Source organism: Crotalus tigris, unplaced genomic scaffold, assembly GCF_016545835.1.
Source record: "Crotalus tigris isolate CLP2741 ecotype Arizona unplaced genomic scaffold, ASM1654583v1 scf7180000017694.5664430, whole genome shotgun sequence".
Classification (NCBI taxonomy): domain Eukaryota; kingdom Metazoa; phylum Chordata; class Lepidosauria; order Squamata; family Viperidae; genus Crotalus; species Crotalus tigris.
Window position 1 is genome coordinate 33,517 of NW_024096572.1, and position 24,235 is coordinate 57,751.

The window sequence follows — 24,235 nt, forward strand, 5'->3', positions numbered from 1 at the left end:
TCCATATTTAGACAGTCATCCAGCACCAGTGTTTGGGTGAAAGCACTCCAGGCCAGATTGGGAATGGCTCAGCACTTTGAGAAACAGTGGCCTACTTTAAAGAAAAAATAAGGCAGAAGAGCTAAGAGCAGTTTTACCAGTGCATGGATTTTATTACTAGAAAGCAAGTAGAGACCACTTATTTTTTTCTATTTCCCTATTGAACAGAAGTACAGCTATAGAATTTTAAGTTGCCCAGAGTCATTCAGATGAATTGGCAGCTGTGGAAACTGAATGAATCATTGTGTGTGTGTGTGTACAAGCATATATACTTAAAGTGGGTAACCCTCTTAACTTTTCTGCATTTTGGTGAGAGATCATAAGGCTACCAGATCGAGGTGCAGCAAACCAGATGACTATTTCATGCTGTCATCTAGCAGTTGTTGATTTTTTTGTTCAGATTTGATAGCCCTAAGAGAAGACTTCTGTCATTTTGTACTGAAAGTCAAAAGGCCTTCCCAGTCAAACCTGAGAATACACATGTACATGACAAGATTGCATGGCTATCACAGCTTAAAAATATGGGGGGGGAACCAAAACAACTATATATTCTTATTGGTGAAACGAATATTGTAAAAATGCATTTTTCCTGGCTGCATTCTTATACATTTTTCAAGGCCCTCAGCAGTGCTTTTTGAATTTTCCCTTGAAAGTAATCTTAATCTTCAAAAAATATAGCCAGGAGCTATAACACAAATCTATTGTATTTACTTTGGCTCCCGGTATACAGTGAACATGAGAGATAGATCTCTATGACAATTGTATCCCTTGGTCAATTCTGATTTCAACTTGGACTCAAAATAAATGGCAGTAGTCACAGTTTGTTTACCAAATTTGAGAAATATTGAATGCAAGGATGCAGAAGAGGATATCAATACAGCTAAGAAAGCCTTATTCCTCATTTTTTTCAATCATTAATTCCATAAATCACTTCACTTTTTTCTTCTTTTAGCAAAAAGACTACAGAAGGTTTCCAGTCTTCCAAAAAAAGTACTAATTGTTTTTCCCTGATCAAACATTTCCAAATGTTAGTCTTCATCATTTGATCACTGAAATAACTCATGTATCTAGTAGTGCTTTTTAGTGTTAATTTTTATTAAAAGTTTTTACATAGCTAAAAGACATATAGCAGTAGATAAAGAAAGGAGAAAAAGGTAAAAATGCAGAACAGAATACCGTTAAAAGAAAAAAGCCCCATAGTTACAGAAGCTACTTCTCTCCTTTACAGAAGTTACAAACTCATTATCCCCCTGCCCTTTTTAGCATTACAACAATCTCTTCTGTCCTTTATTTAATTTTTTGTCATGGTAAAATGCTTTTATTTTTAAAAAAAGTTTAAAAAGCTACTTTACAGAAGCTGAAAGAAATTTATTGTATTTAAAATTAATCATGTGTTTTTCTAGATCAGTGTTTCTCAACCTTGACAATTTTAAGGCATGTGGACTTCAACTCCCAGAATTCCACAGCCAGCATTGCTGGCTGTGGAATTCTGGGAGTTGAAGTCCACATGCCTTAAAATTGTCAAGGTTGAGAAACACTGTTCTAGATAAAGAATAAGGTGCCTTTTATTTGGAAATATTTAAAGTTTTCAAAAAATTAAATCTTTGATCATTCTTTGACACATCTTCCAGAAAACATTTTAAATCAGTGACACTATCTATTAAAAGAAAACATATATCTTACAGCATATATACAATGAAAATCTTTTATCTTCATTATAAAATGATTGATGTAATTTTAACTCTACTAAAGTTATTCATGACTGAGAACAATTCATTCAAAGTATCTTTTTTAAATTACCCTTTTCTCTGTTCCTGATTTTGGAAAATTAGTGATAAAGCAGATTACAGAACAAATCTCAGTTTTCTAAAAACATGATATGAGAAATTAAGTCGGTTTCATGCTAATACACTTACATAACAGTACAATGTATGACAAAATGTAGCAATCCATTTTTACCGCTAAAATATACGTTTGTATAAATAATAGTTACATCTAAGCCTCTTTACTTGATTGTAACATTTAAATGTTAATTTAGCATTCAGTTATTAATGTGACTAAAAATTCAATTAAGTGGATTGAGCAGCAATTTACATTATGATTAATGAAGGCACCACAGATTTGAATAGTATTTATGTACCAATTTTTTGTACCTAATTACAGAAAACATAGCAACAAAACTGACATCTTGAATCTTTCAGAAAATAACCTATTGCTGAACCCATTACATATAAATACAATAAGTGGCATGTAAATTGGAAGTAGGGAAGCTAAAGTAGCAATTTTGCCCCTTTGTGTTAAAGCAAAGTGCAAGATTCACAGATAAATGATAGGGACTCTAAACCTGATTAGGAATTCCAGTTGTGCCACAATGTTACCAGAGAATTCTATCAATTTAAAGATTACTCGCATATTCATAAAAACATCTGGAAACTGATTCTCTTTTGGCTTCATATCACATTCTTCCTTCTCTTCTACAGTAATCTACAGATAAGGAACCTGAAATTAGTTACATAAATCATCCTATTGATCTAACTGGCTGCAGGAAAGAATACCATGACATACTTGTGATAACAATTTCAATGTATGTTAGCTCACTCTTTGTATTAGTGGGATGCAGAATTACAGTCCAAATTTGTATATTTTCTGATTCAGAGAGCAGAATAAACAAATTAAAGAAGTAACCAAATGGTTAATACTTCATTAAATGGCTTGCGACAGAAGCTTAGAACACATCTAATAAAAACATAACTTTCCAGTATTATAATTCATTGGCAATGGATGCTGCAATAAATGCAGCTATTTTTCAGTAACCCTTTTTATGAAAAGGATAAAGCATTCAGAAAATCACTTGTGAGTCACAAACATTTGAAATCTGGCAACGCAAAGCTTCCTGCCTCACAAACATATTTTTCTTCTCTAAATTCAATAGCATGGATCACACATAGAAACACAACAATAATGGATGGGGCCATTTCTACATATGCCCCAGAAATAACTATCAATACACTTCTGAAACTAAAGACTTTACATGCTTATCACATGTTGAGGTAGTCTGATTTACAAATAAGTATTCTTTTACACTTTCATTCGTTCATAACAAACTTCTTTCTGAATCCTCCTCCTTGGAAAAATTTTCCGTTTAAGAGCTATTAGCTGAAAAACAAAAGAACAAATTATTTTTTTTTAACCTTCATGCACATGGTCATGTCGTTATATTCTATACTCTGGAAACATTTATCCAACATCTGTATTTCCAACACCTATATTACAAAGGTAAGACTGTTTTTCTCTAGAAAGTATGGCAGACTTTATAGCATAATACATTCCTTTGAGGAAAACCATAAAACCCTGTATATAATGCCTTTGAAATGATTACATACATGGTTCTCCATTAATCTAGAACAGTGGTTCTCAACCTTTCTAATGCCGCGACCCCATAATACAGTTCCCCATGTTGTAGTGACCCCCAACCACTTATACATCACCGGGTGCCAGGGGCGTGGCCAAAGAAAAGGGGGGGGAAATGGCGGACAGCCTTGTTTGGTGACCCCCGTGAAATGGTCGTTCGACCCCAAATGGGGTCCCGACCCACAGGTTGAGAACCACTGATCTAGAAAGTGATATATTCCATCAAATCATTATAACAATTCTACCATGATTTTTTCTGGAGAAAATAAATCTATCCAATCTTTTTTTCTGAACAGACTATTGGTATTATTGAGGATGTATATGCATCTCAATTTTTGGGCCCAGCCTTTTAGCTAAATACCCATAAACATGTTCATAAAACATAATTGTATTTTATTTGTCTCCTTAAGCAACACACTATCAATCCAAATGTGTAGTTGTAAAAAATGCCCTTCCTAAAAATTTGAAACTAAGAATCTTTGTTCCCATGATTGTAACAGCAATTCCTTTCATAGAAGCAGAAATGAAGAGGTCATCTTAGAGGAATTCTTTCTCGTTTCCACACCCATTGTATCCCATTACATCTTCTACTACTTTTGATGAATTCATTTCAGTAATTGCTTGATACTGTAGAAGCCACACAACTGGTGGCTGGTACAACAAGTTAAGATTTACCTTAGTATATTACTGTATTTTCCCATACTTGAACTTCTAATATACAGTGATTGATCTCCCAGAAAAAATTCAATGTATGTAGCTTTACCTGCTCAGCAAAAAATGAGGTGACTGTGAACACAATCAACGTTACTAATACACAATGTGTCCAGAACTTCAGCTTATCTCTGTAGGCTCTCCTAAGCAAATATGATTTAAAAAAAAGATTCTTTTTAAAATGAATGATTAAATCCAAAATACAGAGAAAATTTATGTAACCAAAAGTTTACTCTTTATAGAAAAGGATGCTTTCAACAAGCTTTGGGGAAGCCTTTTTTAAAAAATAAAAATAAGAGGCCAGTACTCTGGGAAGCGGATGGAGAGAATCCCCCATACTCAATTTTAGATTTGTGCATTACGGATAATCCTCACTTAATGACCTATTGCTTAATTAGTTTGAAGTTAAGTTTGACTTTAAAAAAGTTATACTGCCCCTATACCCAGTTACATGATTGCATTTCTGGTGCTTGGCAACCAACTTGCATTTATGACTGGGTTCAACATGCCATGGACACGTGACCACAATTTGCAACTTTTTTGCCATTTTCAAGCAGAAAATGTCACTGAATATGCTAAATTAATGACCTCATGGTTTGGTTAACGACCATGTGATTCACTTAATGATTGCAGTGACTCGCTTAAGGAATGTCGTAACAATGGTCTTAAAATCAAATCAGGTCACATAGTGATCCACTCAATGGCCGCAACAACTGACCACTTCTGGACTCAATTTGTCAAGCACTACCTGTAATCTTTGACTGAGGAAGATAACAACATTTGAAAGAGTGAACAAAATAAAACTTCCGACACAAATTTTGGTATTTTACCCTTGCATTAATTAAAACATTTAACCATGTTGGCTGAAAGCAAAGATTAACTTATTAAAATGAGACCCTATAAGAGAGCACGTTTAAATTACACAGAATCTGAAATATCAATGAAATGTTTGAATTATTGTTCTTCTGTTGTCTGTCTTTAAAAGAATAGTAATATTAGCAATTTTAATTTTAAGTAAGTTCAATTCACCCTAAAAGAAAGGAGCATTTCCTTTGGTCAATTCAGAAAGTTTTAGTTCGAGTGGTAACACAATACCTGCATATTCATTTCAAGGGTGCCAAAGGACTCACCATTCCTGAAGCTCCTGCGTATGAAGAAAGCGGTTTCGATATTCTCTTGGCAGTTCAAATTGTGACGGGATGGGAAACATGGATTCATAAAAATCCCTAAGAACTGCCTTTACAGTCTGGGCATCCTTATGTTTGTGATCAATGTTGTCATTAAGGCAAACAAATTTTCTGGAAAAAAAACCACATACAATAAAAAAATCTTGCTGGAGCCAAATCTACTTTACTTTTTAATTAGCTATTAATGTCAATCGATACATTCTCCTATTTCAATTAAAATCAATGTGATGATCTTACATTTCAAAGTAATAAGAATAAAAAGGTTGAGAACGTCTACTATATATAACACTAACATCTGTACTTACGCAGATATATAAGACCGTATTATCTTCCCTTTACATTTCTAAAAGATTTATCTTCTCTCTGTCCATAGTATGTATTTCACAGACCACTAACAGTGTTTATGTTCCCAATATAAGAATATGGTTTCATTGCAATCGGTGTTTGTCATTGTTAGTAATGTCACAGAAATGATGTATAATAATTCACAAAGAAAAGTAAAATAAAACCATATTAAAAGATTGAAACTAATAATTTATTAGCAGTTTTAAAAGGTTCACAATTAACTAAGGGAGTGAGGGTCCCACTTAGTTCCAAAATGACGCCATCCCTAATATGGCAGTGATCCAGAGAGCCTGGATTGAGCATTAGTCAGAATTGCCTGTTTTGCAGATCTTTACACCAAGAATGGCCTGTAATGAGATACTCAAGACCTCAGATAACCAACTTCATTGATGCTCAAAATTTTAAGGGTTACATCCAATATCTTCTAAGGCCAGAAAATAATTGGCAATTTGTGCTGACCTTTTATATGATCACAGTATGGGTCACTATTAACAACCTAGCAACCAAGTTTTATAGCAAATGAAATCTTTGGACACTTTAAGGACAATGCAGTAGAATACATTACCATAGTCTAGACATGATGCAACAAAGGCATAGATAATTCTTGCAGATCATAGGCATTCAAGAATGGTCACAGCTGACATACTTAACACAACTGTACATTCTTTGCTTAGTATTATATGAATGCAGTACTATACATGAAAAACTAAATATCTTCCCCAATTCCTGCTCCCCATAGACCTTATTGAAACCTTACAGCAAAGTGACAGACAATACAGTAAGTTTCCCATTTAAGCTCTGGGAAACTCCCTGTTTAGAAATCAAACAAATCAAAAGCAACTGGGGTATTGATAGTTTAGATCAGTTGTGTCCATTAAAAGATGCTTAAGTGGTCATTAAATGAGAACAATTTAGAACTTCTGAAATTTCAGTGTAATCTAAAATAAATAAAATTATAACTTAAACCATTAATGATTAAAAGCCTATTCAAAAATATTTCTTCTACAGGATAAAAAATTGAGATTAAAAAATGATGCACACCTGGGATTTTTTCGTATGTCATCAAGCTGTCCAACTACGTGAGAAACATTAGTACGGATCATTTTGAATGCTACTTCTTCTTCTCCCATAATTTCAAACCTTGATGATATATAAAAAATGTAAGCATCAACAAAATAATATGCACTAGGAAATTAAAGGAATGGCATTATCCTTTTCTTCACAGTTCAAGTGCCGCTGGGTTGGATTTGACTCATGGAAATTCTATGGACAAATGCTTGCCATCTTACTCCGTCTCCAGGAATAGCTCTTTCAGCAGCATTATAGTAATATTTCTTTCATCTGTTCCACCCCTCCTTATTTTCTGTTTTTCCCCTTCACCTCCCTCAATCTTTTCAAGCAAAATTTCATCTTCTTGCATTCCCCATTCGACTTGTTGATCATCTCAAGGAAATAGTCAGCTTTTATTTGATCTAGGACCGCTTGATTCATCCTTAGTCAATGATATTTTAATAGCTATCTCCAGTTGTGATGATTTCTAGTTTCTTCCATTCTTTCCTATTTGTACATTAGACATTATTTTAAAGGTTGATTAATTCACATAATGCAGAGATATAGGCATGGAGTTCTGCATTCTTCATAATGACCTGATGTAATGCCTGAGATGAAAGAAGGCATCTGTATTTTCTTCTGTGTAACAAAGGAACATATTGTGCTTGCATCTGCATTTCTGAACTCTGATGTTGTATTTGTGTGTATGTGTGCATTTGAAAAATGGGAAGCACAGGGTGAGCTACATAGGCTTCTCTCTGGGTCATATGTTCAAGAGGTCTTAGAATGAAGGAATTAGGAGCATTTGAGCCACTGCCCACCTGCCCCTCCCACCAGGATGAGTTAGGAGAATTTGGGGGGAATTTGTTTCTCTTAAGTCTTCAGCCTGATCCAGACCATTTTTGAATTTGATCTCTCCCTCTCCCTCTCTCTCTCTCTCCCTCTCCCTCATTCTTTAGTTATGTTATTATTGTTGCAGTTTAAGTATAATAACAAATCAATACATATATTTGTTTTTGTCCTTATATGCTTTGCGAATTCTATCAGTCACAAGTTTACAGTTCATTAGAAGACCTTTAGTCACCGGAGGCTGAAAAATAAACAATTATGAAAAAATATGGATCACTACCTCTATATTTTTTTTCAGTTAAAAAAACTCACTGATATTTTTTTTATTTCCTCAAAGAACCAGGATTTATAGCAATTGTTCAACAAATGTCAGAGACATAATTCTAATATTATACAAAATAGAGTAACTTTAAAAATAATTGCATTCATTTCCATATTTCATATATATGTTACAGTATGCAATATATTCTCCAGCAGGGAAGAAAAATACTTGCCAATCTTTGACAATCAGAAAAATACACCCACTAAGATCTGAGCAGGGATTCCTAATTCCAGTTTAAGAAACATTTGGTGGCAAAACCATAAATAATTCTAGAAATACAACTTCAATTCTAAAGAGATTTTTTAAAATAGACTTACATCTTGTACCTGGAAACCCAACTGAAACAATTCAAATAAAAATGTGAAGAGAACATTCTACAGCATCAATAGTATATAGTATAGTAGGAGAGAATCTGTTAGAGCCAGGGGGAGGAGTCAAGTGGGCCAACAGTATAGAATCTCTACATGGTTACAAGAGGATTTAGAATCTCTACATGGTTACAAGAGGATTAAGTCCAATCTCTCCCTCTTCATTGGCCCTTATCAAATTGTACCCAGGTGCAAACTATTAATCTAAGCAGATTCCTGTGCAAGGGCTTGAGCAATAAATCAGTAATTTTGAACCTTCACACATGGACCCGGTTGTTTGCACCTGACAAGTATATATTATAGTAGTATATAAAAGTAATTTAATTTAACAATCTGACCTACTACAAATTATATATGTGTTGCTAATTGACTTTGTCTGATATCACAATCTGTTCAAATTAATGGCAAAATAAACTCACATTATAGCAGTTGCTTACCAGATTGGGATCATAGTATGCTTCTTGAGTTGGTGGTATGATGTTAATTTGAGTTATATTTAATGGAAGGGATTTAGAACAATTTATTAACATTTGCTCCAGTCCTGTCAAATCCTAGTAAGGAGGAGGTAAAAAGGAGAAAGGGTTATGCATGTTTCCTACTGCAATCTTCACAATCTTAAATATATAATAAATACAAATGTGATTATCTCAGCACATTAATTTCTTTATCATCTTGATGAAAACTGCCCAACCTATACTTAGTCTCTGCTTTAGATGCAAATAAATCACTCCCTTAAAATTCAATAATATTTCTCAAAATGGGATAATCAGGAAAAGTTTAAGTGACAATCTTTCTTCCTGACAGGTTCTATTTCTATAAGAAAAATTTTTGGTATAGGGAACAGCATTCACTATTCTGAAATGATATATTCCAAACATATGATGACATTCTGAGAACTAGAATCCAAAATAGGATACTTCATCTTAGATAGCTACCAAAAGACAAACACTTTACAAATATCATATGAACCTACATACTGTATAAGTTGGCAAAAGAGGGTTCTCCACAGGTAGTCCTCGACTTACAACAGTTCATTTAGTGACCAAAGTTACAACAGCACTGAAAAAAATGATTTCTGACAGTTTTTCCCACAACCGTGGCTGCATCCCCATGGTCACATGATCAAAATTCAGCTGATTGGCAACTGGTTCCTATTTATGATGGTTGCAGTGTCCTGAGGTCATGTGATCAGCTTTTGCAACCTTCTGACAAGCAAAGTCAATGGAGAATCCAGATTCACTTAACAACCATGTTACTAACCTAACAAATTATTTACCTAACAACTGTGGCAAGAAAAGTTGTAAAATGGGGCAAACTCACTTAACAAATATTTCAGTTAACAACATATATTTTGGGCTCAATTGTGGTCATAACTTGAGGACTACCTGTATTGTCTTCTCAGTTCATGTTACAGAATTTTGTTTATGAAAACTGCATCTAACTCAAATTAGCATGATTTATCTTTTAACCTTATGCTCCCCCTGTTCCTTCTCTCAACAACTAAGGAGAAATTTCCTGACAGTTAGAACAATTAATAAGAGGAACAACCTTGCCTCCAGAAGTTATGAATGCTCCAAGTTTTTAAGAAGAGACTGGACAACCATTTGACTGAAATAGTATAGGTTCTCCTGCTTGAGTAGGGAGCTGTACTAGAAGACCTCCAAGGTCCCTTCCAGCTCTATTCTATTCTATTCTATTCTATTCTACTCTACTCTACTCTACTCTACTCTACTCTACTCTACTCTACTCTACTCTATTCTACTCTACTCTAGCCCTTTGAAATAATAATAATAATGATAAAGTTGGAAGGTACCTTGGAGGTCATCTAGTCCAACCCCCTGCTCAGGCAGGAAACCCTATACCATTTCGGACAAATGGCTGTCCAGTTTCTTCTTAAAAGCTTCCAGTGTTGGTGCATTCACTGCTTCTGAAGGCAGGTTGTTCCACTGGTTAATTGTTCTAACTGTCAGGAAGTTTCTCCTTAATTCTAGATTTAAAATAGTTTACAATAAGATTCTCCCAAAGTTTATGAAATAAGTTTCGTGGTTGAATTAGATTCTAAATCTAAGGTTTCCGTATCCTATGTCAACATTATCTACTATAGTGGGTTTCACATCCTAGCTGCAAAGTAGAGTTGGAAAGTAGCTCTTTTGATTAAACATAGCTTACCATATCTTAGGAAAATGGAACTTAATTTTAGCAATAGTTAATTTATATGTTTTCTTAACCAAAGTTTGAATGTAGCTTGCTTAAAACTTTCCATAATTAATATCAACCATTGTTTATCTTGTTCAGATCATGCAAGCTTTGGTTAATTAGAAGTGGAAGAACAGCCTTTATGCTTGCTCTCCCAACTATAGAAAATATAAGCCTGGAGGAAGTTAATATACTGACAAATAGAGACAATATTTTAAATGCATATTGTTGTATCATTTGTCATATGTTTAAAAATATAATTTATAGAAGATACCTTTTCATCTCCAAGACTCTTCCCTTTCACCACAACTGACACTATTGACATCTTGAACAAGATTCATTGACTTACTGTGAAATATTTTAAAAACCCCATGAAGTTCACTCAAAAAACTAATTTGGCCAACTCTATTGCATGTTCCTGGATCTAAATCATACTTTCTGCAATTATATGGAAGAAGCTACAAGGTTTTTTTTAATTACCTGCAAACTTAAAGGGAGCTCATGAATTCTTGTGGCCAATGTACGAATCTCCCGATCAGATAATATTCCAGAGTGATCTGTATCAACTTCATCAAAAACTTGGGAAATATTTAGTTGCTGAACTGCACTCATGAGATAGTAGAAATATGAAAAGGCAAACTGCATATCTTCAGAATGGCGTACTTTATGAAAGGAGGTCTTGTCAAATTCCTCAGGAAAGCTGTCCAGAAAAGAAAGGGATGAATTATTCACATTTACAAAGTTTCAACAATTGTTTCTAGTAGGGAAAGCACTTAGACATATACTGCTTTACAGTCCCCTCTAAGTGGTTTACAGAGTCAGCATATTTCCCCCAACAATCTGGATTCTCATTTTACCAAACTCGGAAGGATGGAAAGCTGAGTCAACCTTGAGCCCTTCAAGATCAAACTGCTGGCAGTGAGCAGAGTCAGTCTGCAACACTGCATTCTAACCACTGTGCCACCATGGGTTCTAAGTAATTTTTCAGTGGAAGATAGTATAAAACTGTCATCTTCAGCGGTATCTTTTTATTTTAAAGTAGTTCTTATACAATTTTGGTCCGCCAATTAAATGCAAAAATTAGGGTTGTTCAGACAACGTCAGACATTTGTTGAGACTTGTTGTAAGTCATTCTTCTGCAATGTCATCCCTAACCAAGTGCCAGGACATCTGTGCAACTAAGATCTATGACATCCTACATCTCTCTCTCTCTCTCTCTCTCTCTCTCTCTCTCTCTCTCTCTCTCTCTCTCTCACACACACACACACACACACACACACACTGCCTTTCACAAATGCATGGCTTCTGGGGCTGGGCAGTCAAGTATATTCACAGCAATCATGCTCTCCAACCACTGAACATCCAAAGATGTTTGCCTGAACACCTTAGAAAAACAACTACATCAGTCCTATGTCACTGTGGTGGTGCAGTTGTTATAATGCAGTGTTGCAGGCTAATTCTGCCCACAGCCGGGGCTCAAGGTTGACTTGGCTTTCCATCCTTCCGAGGTTGGTAAAATGAGGACCCAGATTGTTGGGGCAATATGTTGATTCTGTAAACCACTTAGAGAGGGCTATAAAGCACTGTGAAGCAGTATATAAGTTTAAGTGCTATTTGTTATTTTAAGATTCTGAAAATAGGTGAGCCAAACCATGCTAAGCTTGTATCTTCAAAGAGTCCAATGAATAATATTTCCATCAACAAAGAGCTCACAGTGTTTTTTAAGTAGAAAAGTGGAAGAAAAATATTTAAATAAACAGAATAATTAGCCTCCCCCATTGGACTTACAGATCCTGTAATTCCTGCATCACCTTTCGATCAATCATATGAGGCATATGAGCAGGGACCTTCCGAGAGGTGAATCCAAATTTTCCATTTAGAAGCTTATTTACATATCTGAGGGAATCAGCAAATGTATCTTTCAACTGCCTTCCAACAAGTTTACTTTCTGTGAAATAAGCCAGCTCTTTCTTTAATGATTCTTCTTCCTAAAAAAATAAGGACACACATCATGCTCATATAAGCAACAGAATCAATTCAGCTTCAATATTTTTTTTACTTAATGCAAGAGCCTAAATTACTTGCTTAATCCATCTTTGTTAATAACTTGTTTTTTAATTAATTACATAGATTTAGTGGCTGCCCAAGTCCAGACAAACGTAGGCAGCTTACAGTTAAAATAGAAAGAACCTTAAAACTGAGGATAAACAATCACATGGATCTGGGAAATATGCAATATAATAAAAACAACCAATTGGGGCTTAATATCAACCAACCCCATAGCTTGGAAAAATAGCCAAGTCTTCAAAAAGAGTTATATGGTTGTCTAGGGCAGTGGTTCTCAACCTGTGGGTCGGGACCCCATTTGGGGTCGAACGACCATTTCATGGGGGTCGCCAAACAACGCAGTCTGCCATTTTTTCCCCTTTTCCTTAGCTGTGCTACTCCCTTTTATTCTATTGGCTTTTGAAAGCCAATAGACTAGACTCTCTTGAATAGAGTCTAATTCTATTGGCTTTCAAAAGCCAATAGGAATTGTCCAGGCTGTCTCTGCCCTGCTGAGCCTGCCAAAAGTCCCATTCTGCAAACGGTGCTGCACCAGTTGAGTAGTCCTCGACTTGACCGGTTGAGTAGTCCTCGACTTACAACCAGTTGAGGGTCGCGGCATTAAAAAGGTTGAGAACCACTGGTCTAGGGGGATGGTGTTACAGAGAACAATTGCTGCAACAAAGAGACACTTCCTAGGTCTCAATAGATGGCAAATGTTTAATTGAAGGGACCTGGAGCATACCCACCTACCAAGAAGACTGATCTTGTTATAAAAAGTGGAGAAAGCATAGATGTTATATTTTGAAAACTGAGCTGATCTTTATTGGCTACTTTCTTACCCCTAGTAACCTTTGGAATTTTCTAACATCAGCTCAAAACCTAACAGGACCAAATTTGATTGTCTGCAGTTTGTCCCAACTTCCTATTTAAGATCGACTTGATACAGTAAACAATCACATGTGTCTTCCTTTTGATCAATTTTGAACATTTAACTTTCTTGCCTAAAACAGAATTCCTGTAACTCAAATATTGGCTACTGTTCCAGTTGACTTAATCAAAAATTCAGTCTGGGCAATGGCACAGGTTATCTCAGAAGGTTATGGACATTTGTTAACTGGGAATATTTTAAATAGCAGTTGGACATTAAGGAATGTTTGTTTGTATTAGAGATGATTGTATAGCTTCCACTATCCCTTTTAATTTTAACATTCTGTTATTTATATTAAAGATAATGATTAATACTATCCTGACGAATGAATAACTTGTTATTTATAACTATGAGAAATATTAAGGAAACTTGCATTAATATAGTGCTTTTGTTTGTTCAGAGTCAAACTATGATGTAATTGTCATCATAAACCTTCCAGATAAGTCATTATCACTCCATATTACATGTAGTCCTTGACATACAACCACAACTGAGCCCAAATTTTCCATTGCTAAGCATCGCAGTTGTAAAGGGAGTTGCACCTCAATTTACGAACTTTTTTTTTGCCATAGTTATTAAGTGAATCATTTAGTCATTAATCAAATCTGGCTTTCCCCATTGACTTGCTTGTCAGAAGCCAGTTGGGAAGGTTACAAATGGTGATCACATGATCCCGGACAGTGCAGCTGTCAAAAAAATCCCAAGTGCCCGAATTTTGATCATGTGATCATGGGGATGTTGTAATGGATGTAAGCGTGAGAACCAATCATAAGTTACGTTTTTCAGTGTCATTGTAACTTTAAAAGGTCACTAAATGAATGATTGTAAGTTGAGGACTACAAGTGAAGTTGAGTCTATAGCTGCAATTTTACATTCAGTTGGGAAATAATTTCTAATAAACTCAACTGAAGTTAATTCTAAGCATGTACGTACATTATTACGTATATTATTAACCACCATCTGAATATATTTATTTACTAAATTTAGGAGTTTCTCTGTAATATATTTCCTGAACACAGTTTTTTTTTTAAAGCATATATAGAATTCAGTAAGAGCTAGAAATAAGTAAAAAGCCATTGCTAAAATATTTTATCCCTTTGCATACTTACATCAAGAAGATCTTGGAAATACTTATGCTTTTCCCATGGCAAAAAGCCTTGATAATTTCCAGTGTAATACTGTAATTTTCTTCTTGGACCTTCTGCGATATCTTCCTCAGAAAATGCTGGATTTACATCTATTTCTTTCTTCTTTCTTTGTTCAATTTTACTTTCCTGGATTTCTTTCTGCATAAGGGTATTCAAGGCTTTCTCCTGAGATCTGTGCTTCTTATCCATATTCCTGACAACAGGTGTGGATTTTGGTTTTACTGTAGAGTGGTAGCTTAAAGAAAAATTGTTGGTCGCCTTCATTTCCACCAAAATGCTACTTGTTGGTACAAATCCTAGTAGAGACATATTCTGCATATTTTCTGTAGCTACTATTTTGCCTTCATTGTCATTTTGGAAAGGTCTCTGCCAAAGCATGGTCTTTCCAACGATTTTCATCCCTTTGTCCCTTTTCCTTGTTCCCTCAAGATCGTTTAGACCCGCCTTTGTTTCCGAAGGCATCAACTGGAGTGGTCTTAGGAGAGCAGCCTTGGATAGATTATAACCCTTCTGAGTGATATCGCCAATTGTCAGCTGCAATTCCAAATTCTGCAGAGCTATCTTTACATCTTCAGGAAGTGCAGACATATTGACTGCCTGAATTACCATTTCTTCATCTAAATTATTGGATGTACCACTGAGACGCTTCTTAACTCTTGGGAAACGTCTTTCTTCAGGAATATTCTCAAATATCATTTCAGTTTCTGGCATTGAAGTTGTAGCTTTCAAATCACTCGCAGGCTGCTGGGCGGCAGTTGCATTCAATTTGGATTCCTCCCTAGTATCCACTTCTAAGGTTATTTGCATCTTGAATTCTGCTTCACCTTTACTTTGAAACGTAAGATTAAAATGAATCACGGTTGCATTCATTCCACTAAGCATTAGCAGGTGGATTGTCTTCCATTTGTTAGCAATAGAAGCATGGCGTATTATTGGGTTGTCGCTATAAGTGCCTTCCAGTCCTTTCTTGGCTATTTCAGCAAAGCTGAAATAAGGTAGACATTCACCTTTCGGAATGATATAATGAGTCTGATTCTTTTGAAGAGTTACCTTGTACAGCTCACCAAAGTGATCTGGAAGAAGAGAATATTGTTACTTACATGGTGCTGCTGTTTTCATCCTTTCTCCCAGGTCCTCTGTTATCTTCTTAACAATTCCGTGGAATAGGTTAGGGCAGGCAAAGAAAATATATGACTGGATGCTGGGCACTTAGTGAATTGGAAATGGGTATCCATAACTCTAGTCCAATAGTACACCATACTAACTTGGTATGATCTGCTAATTTCCCATTATCTTATCTTTCTAAGACAAATAGTGTTTTCCAGGTTTTGATGTTTAATCAAAGTGGACAATTATATTTTCACATAATATATACAGGAAATGAGTTATGAATACCCTAGCTCAGTGGTTCTCAACCTGTGGTCCGCAGATACCTGAGGAGCTGTGATGTCATCAAAGGAGGTCTGCAAAGGCTTGAAGAAATTTTATGATTTAAATCTTGAAGGTCCATGGTTACAAAAGGTTTTAAAGGGGGTCCATGGTGAAGAAAAGCTTGAGAACCACTGCCCTAGCCAGTTCTAGTGCTTCAAGCAGATTGTAAAATTTCAACACATTAAGAAACATAACCATGTTCCCCGAAGAATTCATGTTAAAACACTAACATACTAAAAAAAATAGTGAAAGTAGGGAAAGGATATATTATTTTGCATACAACTGAAGGATAACAGAAAAGTTGGGTCCCTATTTAACTATTCAGTTTGCTTATCCTATTATGCTACAGGCCTATTTTACTCCACTTCTATATATCCAAAACAAAACAAAATGAAGATAAGCTTAAAAAAAAAGAATAAAATTTCCCCAAACCTAAATGTGTCTTATAAGCATTTGGTTCACTTTGCTACCTTCCTTTGCACACAAGGCATTGTTGCTAAATATGTATTGGCATACCTTGTCCACAGTCACCGGCATCAAATTCGCAGGCGGGAACGTTGCATGCCTGATCACAGAATTTGTCAGCCAGCCATGAATTTGCACAGCCTTGGTTACAGTAAGAAACTCCACTTATTCCTGCACCAAACTGCCAGGATGGGACATTTCCTATACCTCCAACAGCTCCGCCACCAGCACCATAACGGCTACCCACACTGTTACCTAAAAAAAAAAAAAGAAAAAAAAAAGATGGCAGTGCCACATATTGCCACTGTGAAAAATCTTTAAATAAAAGAAAAAAGAGGTGGTTAAAAAAATCTAATTGTAGCTTAATTCTTAAATTATTAATTTAAATGCTTTTATATATTTAAGAGTAAAACGTTTTATAGGTAGTCCTTGATTTATGACCACAATTGAGCCCAAAATTACGGTTGTAACTCATTCTGGTTGTAAGTGGAGACATCACGTGACTGGATTCAAAGTCATGGCTGTTTTTACAACCATCATTAAGCTAATGCCCCAAGTGTTAAGTAAGCAGTGGTCATTGTATGAATCCTTTCTCCCCCCCCCCCCCCAATAGGGTATTTGTTGTTGTTTTGCCAGATATCAGAAGTAAATGCCAGAAACCAGCAAAAAAGTCACAATTATGAGACTGCAGGATGCAGCAAACAGCCATAAAGGCGAACTGGTTGCCAAATGCTCAAAATGCAATCACATGGTACTGGGGGGAGGGGTGTGTGGCCTTGCAATTCAAAAACAGGTTGTGAGTAGCTCTGGTGAGGTCCATCGTAAGTTTGAAAGGTCATTACGCAACTGGTTGTTAGTGTAGGAATACTTGTGCACAGAAAACTAAACTTTCCTAAAGTTTTCAATATTCTAAGTATCAAATATACAAAAAAAAAAAGTTTTTCCTGCCTGGATAGTTTCTTTTAGAAATAAAGATCAGGAGTAACACAAACAGGATTGTTCTACTATTTAATACATCTAGCTTGGGGCAAGAGGAAGATAGAAATAATTGGAACTAAAGAGACACTTTTCTATTCTGCTAATTCATCGCAGCCACTTTGGATATTTTGGCCTTTTCACTGATGAAATGCTATCATACTGAGAGTGTCACCCTCATGAAGGAACTGCCAACAAATTCTGGTAAACCACTAGTTTAGATATTAACACTGGGATATGAAAATATAGGTAGTCCTCAACTTACAACCGCAATTGAGCCCAAGATTTCTGTTGCTACGTGAGACATTTCTCTAGTGAGTTTTGCCCCATTTTACAACTTTTCTTGCCACAGTTGTTAAGTGAATCACTGCATGTGTTAAGTCAGTAACATGGTTGTTAGGTGAATCTGACTTTCCCATTGACTTTGCTTGTCAGAAGGTCACAAAATGTGATCACATGATGCTGGGACACAACAGCTGTCATAAATAGGAATTAATTGTCAAGTGTCTGAATTTTGATCACGTGCCCATGGGACGCTGCAATGGTCATAAGTGTGAAAATGGTCATAAGTCACTTTTTTCAGTGCTGTTGTAATGGTCACTAAATGAACTGTCGAGGACTATCTGTAATTTTAGGTTTTATCACTACTGCATATCAAAGAAGCACAACTTTTTCCTCCAAATGGTGGGAAAGTTAAATAATGGGGTGACTTGACAGCAGTGTTCCATTTTAGGGGTTGCCACAAAGAAGAGGGAGTCAAATTACTCTCCAAAGCACCTGAAGGCAGGACAAGAAGCAACGGATGGAAACTAATCAAGGAGAGAAGCAACCTAGAACTAAGGAGAAATTTCCTGACAATCAGAACAATTAACCAGTGGAACAACCTGCCTCCAGAAGCAGTGAGTGCTCCAACAATGGAAGTTTTTAAGAAGAGACTGGAGAACAATTCACCTGAAATGGTATACAGTTTCCTGCCTGAGCAGGGGGTTGGATTAGAAGACCTCCAAGGTCCGTTCCAACTCTGTTATTCTGTTAAAGGAAAGTAGCAACTGCTCGGTGCTTGTAGTAAAATCAACACTACACACCCAAGTCTCTTATTTTCTCTGTACAAATATTTCCGTATCAGAAAAATGTTGCAGGGGAAGTGATACGTTTCCTGTATAGATGCAGCTGCATGATCATGCTTACCACTGAACGTTGGACTAAAATGTCCTGTCATTGTAAACAACCCTTTGAATGGCTCAAGACAGCCTTATGAATGTACATCTGTGGCTTCCTAAAACATAAACATGTCATCCATCTAATAATTGGTTCCTGAAATATAAAAGGCCAGGCATTATGACGTGTTTCTCCTTACCAATACAATCACCTCCATCCCAGTCACAAGCAGAGTTGTTACAGGCTTTATCACAATAACCATCTTTAATCCATGAACCCGGACATCCTTCAGCACAGTTGGGCACAGGCCAAGTCAAATAAACCTGATAATGGTCAGAAAGACAGGATGTTTTCATATTCACAGCTTTTGAAAAAGTGGTTTAAACTCACCTCTGTAGAGCAGAGACTGATATGCATCTGCCAAAAATATAATGCTAACCTTGATTTATATGTGGACAAACATGTTCTTGTTGTTCCTTCAGGTGACAGCAAAAAAGAAAAAGAAAAAAACTCAAAATACAATGCTTTACAGCCCTCTTTACAGAGTCAGCATATTGCCCCAACAATCTGGCTCCTCATTTTACTGACCTCGGAAGGAAGGAAGGCTGAGTCAACCTTGAGCCTGTCAGGATCGAACTGCTGGTAGTCAGCAGAATTAGCCTGCAATACTGCATTCTAACCACTGCGCCACCACTGCACCTGTCTATGCTCCCTAGCACCTGCCTGTGGCACCTCCCCACGATACCCTTGCAGTCTCCGCACTTTGTAGCACCAGTCCATAGCACTCCCCCCCCCCCCCGCAGCACCCATTGCACCCTCTGCACTGCTTGCCTGAGACTCCAACCTCTTCCTACTTAATGACTTGCACAGTCCTGGAGTTATGACCGAGAGTGGAAACTGGGACTACCAGAATTGCTGCCGCTGAGCAATGCAGTTATTTAAATTATACTTTATTACCTTATTGCTTAACGATTGACATTCCAGTCCCTATTGCCATTATAACCTGCAGACTTTCTATATTTTTCCCTCCCCAATAAATATATGTACATAACACTCTTGTATGCATATTTATATGTATGTATCTATCTCTGTTAGAATCATCCTGGAGGAACTCTATATGTTTTCTAAGAGATGACACTAACTTGATGGGATATAATCAATAAATCGATCATAAAAATAATTGATCCTCTGTCTGTATATAACCACCATTCTCTTTCATTCACAAAACTTTCTTGTACATAAAAGTGCAGACACCCACAGTTTCTTTACTCCATCCAGAAAAAACAGCAAAAAGGAATGCAAATGGAGCCCAGGCAACCAAGGAAAGAAAAGAAAACAGGAGATCTCTGCTTAGATGTTACAAATTGGGTCACATTCAGCAGTCAAGAAACCTCATTCAATCATGCACTCATCTTCATAGGGATCCACATTCCCTTGCCTGCCGTTGGCCCATCACATTGTTTCCAAAAGCTTCTGCTTTTCACTGAAAGTAAGGCACCACCAGCACCACTCTCACGTCACATCTAAGTATTGGGGAAAGGGGTAGGAACTCATCTTTCTATAGCTAATAAAATAGCCACAATTATTAGGGACAAGCTGGGCTAGAAGAAAGACTATTTGAGTTATCAAATCCTATGCATCAAATTGTTTTGTGATGAAATTACCTTTTGACCTTTGGAGTGGCTATAGAAATCATCAGGCCAAACATCCTTCCCAAACATCACATCGTCGTTTAAATAAATGAACTTCTGGGATAGACCTCTAATGCGGTGAACATGGCTTTCAATGGCAGGAGAACTAAAGGTAGGCAGATGACTCAAATTCTGGAATAGGTCCTTGATTAATAAAGCAAAAATAAAAACACCTTACTTGTAAAAAATATTAAAACATGTTTCAAAACATATTGCCAAATGTTTGGAGAAGCTCTTTAATTGCTTTCCTACATGCTATGTGATAATAGCAGAAAAACATGAATGTACTTGAACATTTCTCATACAAGAATAGTTGATTTTTTAAAATAAAAGTATGGTAATATCATCATTCTTATAACAAGTGCATTTTCGACTATATTCTCAAATGAAGGTCAAAATGGAAGAGGTCGTGTCATTTCTTTCAAGATACTTTTAGCCCAGGAAATGAAATTATGATTTGGAGGACTTTCCATTATCCTAGACACATCACACTGAGATTGTTTTATAGCAGTCCATAATATTTGAAAGGAAGAGTCACCTTTCACAATAAACCAAAAGCAAAAACCTATATGGTGGATTAGCGTTACGTGTGACCCAAATCATTAGTCCATGCCTCCACACCTACAGTAGGTTCAACAACAATTTTTATCTTCTGATAATTTAAAACAAGCTTATTGCATATTACTGAAGCTAGGACATGATAACTGTCTTCCAGTACTTGAGAAGGCTGTCACAGAGGAGATTGATTTATTCTCCAAAGTACTAGAGGGCAGCATGAGAAGTAATGGGTGGAAGAGAGATCCAATCTAGAAGGAGAAATTTCCTGACAGATTAACAATTAATTAAAGGAACAGCTTGCCTCCGGAGTTGAGGGTGCTCCATCACTAGAGGCTTTTGGAAATAGACTGGACAACCATTTGACCAGGATGATACAAGGTCCCCTGCCTTGAACAGGGAGTTGGACTAGAACACCTCTGAGGTCCTTTCCTATGGATTCTATGTTTTACGTTCTGCTTTGTTTTCAACTAATCATAGTGAACTTCAACCACCATTTCAGGTCAGCCAGCACTGCCAGCTGTGGTAAGCAACATAGAAACAAAAATTGCTGAGCGCCATATGGGAAAAACAGGAAAAAAGGAAGAATGGTTTACTAAGATACATGCTGCTCATTCAGGTTGCAATAAATCAAGGTTCTCCAACTTGGTGTTTTCTGATTTGTGAGGATTTGAAGTCACCCCTTTGTAAGACACGAGATTAAAGAAGATTGTACTAATGTATTTTTTTCATGAGCTGTGAATGGTACCCTTATCTCCTTCACCTAATCTATCAATGTCACAAACATATTTTTTTTTTACTTTATGCAAGAAGGAAATAGAGGCTTCCAAAAACATTTACCTGATGTGTTACTATAGTAACCCGAGGGTTGTCCAAATTGAGCCAGGAAGGAATCTGCCCATTTGTGACTATGAAGATATGTCGTACCCATGGGGCATGCCTCTCTATTGATCGCATTGAGTACCGCAACTCTTCATTATCCTCAAACCGGCTGGGTGAAATATCTTCATCCTGTTTAGACTATTGGAAGAGCATGTGACTTCTTCAGCATACATATATTTGGACTGTAGCTACCATTCTCACTATTCATCTGGCTGAAAATGATATCTGTGATCCAAAACATCGAGACTACAGATACACATTTTTCAATTCACCATTTCTATTTTTTTCTCATACTATAAAATGTAGTTGTCATGTTTTTCCTACCTTAAAGAATTTTGCCTACCTGGCTGATGGCACTGAGATCCCACAATAAATAAGCTGGATTAAGTGTCAGTTCTTTTCCTTCTATAGTCATATTCTTCTTTGCTTGTTTGTTCAGCTCTTGGAAAACCTTGGGATCAATCAGTTGCAGGAGAGCTACGCTGGCCTCGGAATAAAGCTGCAACTGTATAGAAAAGCAATATTTTCACACCTTGGAATGAAATTATTTCTTGTCCTTTTTCATAACTCAAATGGTTTTCTATTATAGCAGTTACAATACATAGATTTGGCACCAATATACAACCCTGGTTTTGGAAGCACTAATAAGCCCAGTTGTTATATTAAAAAAGACAAACTATTATTTGACAAACTAATGAATTTATACAGAAAGGCAACACACGAGGAGAGGGGAAAGAAAAAGAAGTATGAATACAGAGGTTGTTTCCAATTCTTCAAGTTCTGCTTCAGGTCAAATGTGTTAAATCTCGCATCAACTGGTTTCTTTGATATTCATTACATTAAGATCTATAAATCTGGATTTATTTTTTAATTAAAATAAACACTTTATAATCCTGTTACATCATATCTTCCCAAACAATACATCATTTATGCTTAGTATCATATTGAGATAGCACACAAGATCTTGCAATGAAACTTCCAAACTGTATACAGTATTCTCCAATGCATTTGAACTTGGCTTAAAGCAATGTTTCTTGACCTCAGGAACTTTAAGGAGTGTGGACTTCAACTCCCAGAATTCCCCAACCAGGATAAAACGTGAAGTTATACAGGTTAAAAAATACTGACTTAAAGCATAGAGTAAACTGAGATACAGAAAAGGAGAACAAACCCACTTGTTGATCTTCCCAGAATCTCAGTCATTATTACAAGCTTGCTGAAAGGTAATCCATTACTAGGAAACCATTTGATATGGTTTGTTATTTTTGTCACTTACCAGTATTTATTTTAGATATCTGTTTTCATAAAGGGCAAGTGCATCAAACAGCAATGTGACATGAAAAGAGCAAATTGATGTTTTTATCGTCAAATAAAGCATATGTCAGATATATATATATTTTGGGGAGAAATGGAAATTCTGAAAAAAAAAATGGCAAAAACAGCTAAAATTGTGTTGATCTAGTCCAGTGGTAGCAAACCTATGGCACAGGTGCCAGAGGCGGCATTCAGAGCCCTCTCTGTGGGCACGTGCCGTTGCCCCAGTCCTAGACCTTCAGCTGGGTTTTATAAAATCTTTTCGCTTTAGGCCTCTGCCGCTGTGTGCAAAAAAAAAACAACAACGTTTCAATCAGTCAATTTCAACTTCTTGCAGGAAAAAAAAAGATCTTGCAAAGTTGAAATTGATTGATTGAACTTTTTAGTCCCACCCAGTCTGCAATTACCACCACAGCCATGCCCACCCAATTGGCCACATCCACCCAATTGGCCACACCCAGCCAATGGGCTACACCCACCCAGACTCGACAATGCATAAGTGGGTTTTAGGTTGCAGTTTGGGCATTCAGTCTCTAAAAGGTTCGCCATCACTGATCTAGTCTGTCTCAATATAAACCCATTATAAAAGATAGGATGAAGATAAGTAGACAAAGAACTTTATTAAATACAGATATTCCCCAACTTAGAACCACAACTGGAGCCAGAATTTCCATGGCTAAGCAAGGCTGTGCCCAATTTCACAATCTTTTTTGTCATCACTACTTTTGTTAAGTAATCACATGATTGTTAAGTGAATTTGGCTTCCCCCATTGACTTTGCTTAACAGAAGCTGGCTGGGAAGATTGCAAATGGGGATCATGTGACCCCAGAATGCTGCAATTATTCTAAATACATGGTGGTTGCCCAACACCCAAATTCTGATCATGTAACTGTGGGAACACTGTAATGATTTTAAGTGCAAGGATCCGTTTCAGGCCCATTTTTCAGTGCCATTGTAACCTGCAAACTGTCACTAACTGAATGGTTCTAAGTTGAGGACTCCCTGTACACCATTTTAACTCACTTAGAAACCCAGACAATTGTGGCAAAGCAGCACAATTGTGTCATAAAATATATTTGTCTTGCCTGCTTATTCAGCTATCATAAATGCAAGGTAACTTAGCTCCGAGCCAAAATGATTAAAACAAGACTTTTCTCCTC

The 24,235-nt window shown here is 36.4% G+C and overlaps 1 protein-coding gene across 1 annotated transcript in view; it reads right to left on the reverse strand.

Moving 5' to 3' along the window:
- Window positions 1-1,113: 1,113 nt before the first annotated feature.
- GNPTAB (N-acetylglucosamine-1-phosphate transferase subunits alpha and beta) overlaps window positions 1,114-24,235 on the reverse strand; it is a 39,725-nt gene continuing 16,603 nt past the window's right edge. Inside the window, exons 8-21 of the mRNA XM_039338171.1 lie at window positions 22,104-22,265; window positions 21,719-21,898; window positions 20,297-20,467; window positions 18,832-18,955; window positions 16,551-16,754; window positions 14,565-15,676; window positions 12,267-12,466; window positions 10,959-11,178; window positions 8,720-8,833; window positions 7,748-7,833; window positions 6,735-6,833; window positions 5,292-5,459; window positions 4,214-4,304; window positions 1,114-3,195 (exon numbers count right to left, since the gene is read on the reverse strand). Of these exons, the coding sequence (XP_039194105.1) occupies window positions 3,118-3,195; window positions 4,214-4,304; window positions 5,292-5,459; window positions 6,735-6,833; window positions 7,748-7,833; window positions 8,720-8,833; window positions 10,959-11,178; window positions 12,267-12,466; window positions 14,565-15,676; window positions 16,551-16,754; window positions 18,832-18,955; window positions 20,297-20,467; window positions 21,719-21,898; window positions 22,104-22,265 (3,009 nt within the window). The 3' untranslated portion in view covers window positions 1,114-3,117. The remainder of the gene's footprint in view (window positions 3,196-4,213; window positions 4,305-5,291; window positions 5,460-6,734; window positions 6,834-7,747; window positions 7,834-8,719; window positions 8,834-10,958; window positions 11,179-12,266; window positions 12,467-14,564; window positions 15,677-16,550; window positions 16,755-18,831; window positions 18,956-20,296; window positions 20,468-21,718; window positions 21,899-22,103; window positions 22,266-24,235) is intronic.